Consider the following 7,123-nt stretch of genomic DNA (forward strand, 5'->3'; position numbering starts at 1 on the left):
TGTAGACCAGGCTAGTCTCGAACTCACAGAGATCCGCCTGCCTCTGCCTCCCGAGTGCTGGGATTAAAGGCGTGCGCCACCATCGCCCGGCTGTGGTCATTTTTTCTACCACCACTGAGGTGGCCATATTCAGTTTGTACTTGAGGTATTTCTTCTGTAATTCAATCTCGAGCCACCAAGGTCACAGCTGAATTAATTATAATGTCAATGAACTACCCACTTACCACTCTTCCATTGGCAGGAAGTTCAACACCGTCTTCAAAACCAAGAGCAACACGAGCCCAGCCTCCACCTCCACAGCCCTGTGGTAAACACAAGGCCGTGGTGGAAGTGGCTGTAGGGCTCTGGGACTAGGCTACCTTGAAGGCTACACCAGTCTTCTGTATCCTAAAGGCATACCTAGATGTCGGGGCCTTTGCAGATAACGCCCAGACCTCCAGTGCCCCCAGGGTACCCTTGTCACAGTAACACCTAAAGTTGCTATGAGTGCCTTTGACGAGGAGTATTCTTGGCAGCAGTGGGAAACTTTGTATGGCCCTGTTGGAGTCACAGTATTCATTGAATTCTCCACTTGTTATTGCACGCCCACTCTACTACCAAGTGCCTTTCCCCGACAGAACGTAGGTGAGGCGAGCTCTTCAGTTTCTATGTGAACCCGTGTCCATCATCTCTGGTTTCCATGAACCTCCACTGAGCGTGTGCTTTGTGTGTCAGAGGCTTTGTCCCATCCATAACAACCTCCCAGTCTAATGCAGACAGACACCGAGAAGGAGAGGTCTTGTGGTGGGGAGGAATGAAGAGGGGTTTGAGATGGGTTTCTCTGTGTCGCTTTGGCTGTCCTAGGACTTTCTCTGTGGACTGGGCTGGCCCCTAACTCAGAGATCTGCCTGCCTCTGCCTCTTAAGTGCTAGAACTAAAGATGTGTGCCACCACACCTGGCTGCAGGAGGGAGCTCTTGAGAGCAGACTTAGACTAGGGTGAGGGTGACTGTGGGCAAGGGGTGGGCCACCGAGAGGTCTGGAGATGCCGAGGAGAGAGTCCTAGTGTGAGTTCTCCCTCTCCTGACTCCCGAACAGCTCAAGGCCTGGGACTTATGGGATTTGCACATGCTCTCAGGGCCTGTTACAGATGCTCAGTCCACATACCAGCCAAGGGGCTGATGTTCTGCTTGGATACGCTTTTACATCTCTCTCTGGCTCAGTGCTCATCCCTCTGCCCCCACTCCAGAAAACCCAATAAAAGTCTTGATCAGATTCACACTGTACCCAGTGTTCTGTGTGCCTGCATCTCCCACTTACTACTTCCCAAGAACCATGAGACTTCTGCTGTTGGTTCTTCCTGTCCTTGCTCTTCTACCCCAAGTGATCCCAGGTAACAGAAGCCAGGGAAGTGACCAAAGTGATGGTCTAATGGGCCCTGGCCTCTGGGGGACAGTGTGTGGCTGCTCTCCCTAACACAGCCAGCACCACATTCCTCGCTGAAATGATGTCTGGCAAGGGTGGGATGGAGGTCGGTCAGGCAATCCTCAGGGCAGCCTCCACAGCCAGAGTTCCTCCACTTGCCATGTGCCCACCTAAAGAACAAGGTTAGACTTTCATCCTCCTCCGTTCTCTTCCTGGCCTGTGGAACTCTAGAAAACACCTTCCCAAATCCACAGCCTTATGGCGTCTTGGTCTTCTAAAAGTCTTGCTATCGCTTTTCCAGGAGACTCTTTGTCTTCTCGTGTTCTTCAAAACGTCTGCAGAGCTGTTACATGGATGGCAGAGCTGGCTTTCTTCTCCCTTGTACCCTGAAAGTCGAGAGCATGATAACCACTGTTTTTAAAAGGTTACCCAAAGGCACGGCTGGAACCCTGATTCTATCACTCTGGAAAACCCATCCTCTGCTCCTGCACAAATCTCCCAAGGCAGATTTCAGAACATGGGAAACTCGTTAAAGTGACCAGCATGTTTGTTTCAAAAAACTAAATATAGTATCCCCATGACTATACAACGTTCTTGTTTCATTTCATATTTTGTGGCTACCTAGAGTTCTGCCTCATCCTTTACAAATTTAAAAAAAAGTCTATTGTAATAAAAACCATGGCTGGGCATAGCAGTGCTCACCTTTACTCCCAGCATTTGGGAGGCAGAGTCAGAGGCAGGTGGATCTCTGTGAGTTCCAGACCAGCCTGGTCTACATCACAGTGAGTTCCAGGACAGCCAAAGCTACAGAGTGAGACCTATATCCAAAAACCAAACAAACAAGCAAACCCTAAAATCAAAAAACTATAAACTTATATGAAGTCGTTTAGAACTTCTTTAGCCACCTATGAGAAGGAGTGTATGATATACTTCCCTGTGTGGGTATATATAAGGATTTACCTAAGATAGGTTCCTAAAAAAGAACTGGTCATGCTAAAGGTAGGTTGACTTTTTCTTTCACTTCAAGAATTCCTCACTTCTATACCTGTCAGGACCCACCAGTAGGAGCCGCTGGCTTTCGGAGCCTTGAGTTACTATCAGCTGCAGCAGAGGGCAGAATCAGGGAGAATTCTTTGGGATCTCTAGGAGACTCAGCTGTGTCTGCCCTGCATTCTGATGGGGATAAGGAGAGGAGGGAAGGGGCGTGGAAGAGTCTGGGAAGGCAGCCCGTGGCCCCAGAAACTCGGGGCACGAATAAGAGAAGGAACTTTGTATGACACACTTTGGGGTGTCTCTAGCCAGACCCTTGAAGGCAAGAGTTGGGACGAGGAAGGAGTATAAAGTCTTCTTTGTCCTGGACACCCCCCTACTTCAGAAATGACAAAAATCAGTCACTGGTGACAGGAGGACCTCCTGAGCCTCTCAAGGACAGGGCGTGAGGCCCATCATCAGGACCCATCATCACAATTGCCACCGCACTTGTTATTTCTACTGGTCTGATGGATAAAAGTGTCTCACACTGTTATTTCAACCCGTGTGTATTGCCCAGGAATCAACCCCTGCAAACGGCTTCCTCTCAAGACCTTCAGTCCCCTTGTGATTTCCCCTTATTACTTCCCCACCTAACTGACTTTGCAATCCCCACAGCTTCCTTGCTGATTTTTGGAAAACTTCAAGGTCAGCCTGCCTCTGGGTCTTTGTATTTGGGGTTCCCCTGCCTTACATGCTCTTCCCCTAATCACACTTCCTCTCTCACATCCTCTCAAGAGAAGACTCCCCACTTCCCTGCTAATCACTTATATCCCGCCCCCACAATCTGCTCGCCTTCTTTCCACAATGCATATCTACAGCTAACTATTAAACATGAAGTCTTTTTAACATTCTTCTCCTATTATCATATTTAAGGTCCATAAAAAATCCGAACTACTCACGGGAAGGGCATGTCTGATCTGTTTTGTCTTTAGCAGTTGCCAGCTCTTGCATCTTGAGCAGTGAGCCTGGCACACAGTAGGCACTCAGCAAACAACGGTTCAGTGTTTCAATAGATGTGCAAAGTCAACAAAAGCAGCTTCTCCTCCCTCTGTAGCCTACTGCTTAACAGGCGTGCCTGATGCAGATGCAGGCAGGCGTTCTTTACGCATTTGTGATTAAATGCCCTAGGCGGCCCTAGCCACTGGACGTATTGTCTGCAATCTGTCGCCTCTCAGTACATGGACTTTGCCCAGTATAAGTCCTCGATAAGAGAGAAAACCACTCAACTCTGGTCTTACAAGTTCAACTACACAGCGTCTCATACGCGGTGCCTGGGATTTTGTAAAAGGAGCCTCCTGATTCTCACCCAAAGGATCCTCTGTCATTCTCTAATGGTTTAACTCTTTTTCCACACTTCGGCCTTTAGTACCAGATGTGGTGGACAATCTGTTTTATTTTCCCCCGAAGACTGGGCTAGCTCTCCCGGCTCTCCACAGCATGTGGAGAGTTTACAGTCTCCCCCTCTTCCGGGGACTCCTTACTGTGTGCATCCGAGTGTGCTATTCTGTCTGCCTGGGCTATTTGCCCTTTTGGCAATGGTGTGTGTGTGTCAAATACCCTGCCTTTATAGTAAGTCAGGGTCAAGAGGGGCAAATTTTTGTTTCACTTTAAAGAAAAAAAAATATAATTTGAACAGAATTACACTAAATGTGTGGATTACATTGGGAAGTAATGAGTCCTTGTAACCATTATGTCATTCCATGGGAGAGGGAGCATGTCTTCATGGTTAGAGTTTTAACAGAAACCCCAGAGAAGTCGTGTGCAATCTTAATTTAAAAGAAGATGCCTCCGAGCCAGGGCTTGGTGTGTACACTTTTAATCCCAGAACTCAGGAGATGGGGGGGGGGGGAATCTCTGAGAATTCGAGGCCAGTCTCGTTACACAGTGAGTTCCAAGCCAGCCAAGGCTACATATTGAAATTGTGTCGACCACTACCACCAAAATAAATAAATAAATAATAAAAGATAAAGCTATGAAGAGCACCTGCTTCTGTTTGTGCACAGAAACACTGTTAATTCTTGCAAATTCTTACAAATCAAATTTGTCTGATTTAACTGTTATTAATTACAATTGTCTATTTGTTTTTAAGATATTAGAGCCATGGCTGCTCTACTGTGTAATAATTTTATCTCTATTTCTAATTCTTATACACTTTTTTCCTTTCCTCTAAATAGTGCACAGTCTGCTGCTGTTATTTGGACAATAGTGATAATGGAGCTTGTTTCGTTTTCCACTTCTCGATAGAAATGGAAGTTTCTCCATCAGATAACACTAGCTCTGGGATTTGATGTACAAACATCACCAAGCTGAGGAAAATCCAGCTGGTTGTGGTGCACGCCTTTAATCCCAGCATTTGGGAAGTAGAGGCAAATGGGATCTCTGTGAGTTTGAGAAATTAGCAAGTTCTAGGCCAGTCAGAACTGCATAGTGAGGGCCTGTCTCAAAAAAAAAAAAAAAATTAAGAAAAATCTACCTTGTTTTTCTGCATCTAGATAATTAAGTGACGACCTCCTTCATTCTACAAGAGCTGTTTCTTTAGTGGATTTCCTAACATTAACATTCTTTGCATCTGGGGTTGAATCCTAGTCGATGGTGCTATATTAATTTATTTTCGATGAACATTGGCTTATATTTCATTTATAAATTTTTAAATCTGTATTAAGAAAGTAGATCATTTTAGAACAAAGATGACACAAAATGTAATTGTTCATGTGTATTTATTTACTTATTTTTACTGGGGGGCGGAGAAGAGCACATGTGTGTGTGTGCCACGGTGTATTCATGAAGGTCAAAGGGGAAAAAAAACTGTGGGAACCAGTCAGTCCTCTTGGATGGGGTCTGAGGGCCAAACTCAGGGCCACCAGGCTTAGCAGCAAGGGCTGTGACGTCATCTCAGCAACCCCAGGTGAGTTTCTTGATATGGGTAGCTTGAAACAGGTCTGGGGAGCTTTGTAATGGCTATTCCCATTGCCTTGTAATCAGCAAGTTTCCTTTCATTGTTGAGTGATAATCGCACTCGGAGGAAAGCTAAACAGGGGCCGGAAACACAGCACTACCGAGTTGCGGGGAGGAGCCTAGCCCTGCAGTCCTGCCACAGCCCAATTTGTGGAATGCCAGATGTATAGCCACGAAGCAACAATAACTTCAAATGACCGGTCTCTCCTTTGATTATTTAGCCTATGGTGGTGAGAAAAAATGCTTGAACGGATGGGGGAGCTGCAGGAAAAAATGCGAAGATGGAGAAATGTTTCAGGACACGTGTAAACATCACAGAGTCTGCTGCGTTCCAGACACTAGGGAGCGCAAGCGAAAGGTCTCCGTCACTGTCGGTTGGACCACCGGGACCACTGAGGCAACCTCTGCAGCCTATGCAATGGACTTCGATTTTAACTAGGAATTCAAAATACATACAGGGAAAAATTCATAATACTTAGATGTGAGAGACTAGAAAACAAAAAAACAACCCGGAGAGGTGGCTGGAGAGCTCTATCTCCGGAGTCTATAAAACATTGAAGCATCCATGAGCTACCACCCCCTCCTGATTGTGTAATTCTAAAAAAATAAAAACTAGAAAAATCCACTGTGTTAAGCATTCAAGTGTTTCCACCGGTAAACAGAGCCTGCTGGGATGAAATTGCAAAGCACAATGCCAGCAGGGACTACTTGCTTTCAGAGGTGAGAGGTTTTAACCCTCTGAAAAGAGAAATAATCCCAGAGGATTGCAAGGACCAGCTAAGAGAAAATGAAGCTCCCTAGACAACGGGGGTGGGGGTGGGGGGGAGGCTCTAAACTCAGGAGTAAACAAAGGTAAAAGGGGTATCACAAAGAGCAAGCAAGCTTAGCCTTCCTAGGAAGGCAGCAATGGCAGAAGGGCTACCTAGAGGCACACTTCTGGAACTTTCAAAGAGGCAGTCTAATAGAGGTTGGATCATAGCCAGCTCCCGAAAAGAAGCTATACCAAAGCCAACTGCATATTGGTGTAGGCCACAGTCAGAGAAGTAGAGAAAGATGTGGCCTTGGGTGGCTACTCTCCTATTGACAGTAATTAGAATTAAAGAAAGAAATTAGAATTAAAGAAAAAGCAACAAGATATCAGTGGAAAGTAAGACATAAAAAGTAAGTATTATGGCCAGCGAGGTGGCTCAGTGGGTAAAGGGACTTTCACTGCAAGCCTGATGACCCGAGTTCAATCCCTGGGACCCACATGAAGGTGGAAGGAAAGAACCAATTATGCAGACAGTTATACAGAGTTGTCGTCCACCCACTCCATGAGCATGACGGGACACCCTTACAAGGACACACATCATGTTCACACACAACAAGAATGAGTTGTTTAGAAATATAGTTTTTTTAAAGCCCTCTAGAAATTTAGGAATTAAAAGACCTTAACAATCACGGAAAAGGGCATGTATTGTTCAAATTCCTTCTATAGTAACCACCAAACCCACCCCAGCCTCACAACCTGAGGCCACGACCAGACAGCTTACTCCAAATCCAACAGCTCTGCTTAGACGTTCTTCCAGGCTTAACTGACTGTGTCCGCAAGACTACACACCTAGCCCATCCCGCCTGTGAGTCCTACATGGCATAGATTGCCCTGGCTCATCCCAAATCCTTCCCTCCCTGGTCTCCAATGCACTCTCGCACTTCCACTTCCGGTGGCTACTCAGGCTCCTTTTTTTTTTTTT

The 7,123-nt window shown here is 46.2% G+C and overlaps 1 protein-coding gene across 1 annotated transcript; it reads left to right on the forward strand.

Annotated features, from left to right (window-relative positions):
• The first annotated feature begins 1,301 nt into the window (after positions 1-1,301).
• Positions 1,302-5,829, forward strand: Defb118 (defensin beta 118). The gene is made up of 2 exons (XM_005363247.1): positions 1,302-1,371; positions 5,612-5,829. Exons 1-2 carry the CDS (start codon positions 1,314-1,316, stop codon positions 5,827-5,829), a joined length of 276 nt encoding a protein of 91 aa, XP_005363304.1. The 5' UTR covers positions 1,302-1,313.
• Positions 5,830-7,123: the final 1,294 nt, after the last annotated feature.

Source organism: Microtus ochrogaster, linkage group LG8 (assembly GCF_000317375.1).
Source record: "Microtus ochrogaster isolate Prairie Vole_2 linkage group LG8, MicOch1.0, whole genome shotgun sequence".
NCBI lineage: Eukaryota > Metazoa > Chordata > Mammalia > Rodentia > Cricetidae > Microtus > Microtus ochrogaster.

Coding starts and splice junctions, on each gene's coding strand:
- Defb118 (XM_005363247.1), top strand. CDS start 1,314: ATGAGACTTCTGCTGTTGGTTCTTCCTGTCCTTGCTCTTCTACCCCAA. Junction 1,372..5,611: donor TCTACCCCAAGTGATCCCAG/GTAACAGAAGCC, acceptor TTGATTATTTAG/CCTATGGTGGTGAGAAAAAA.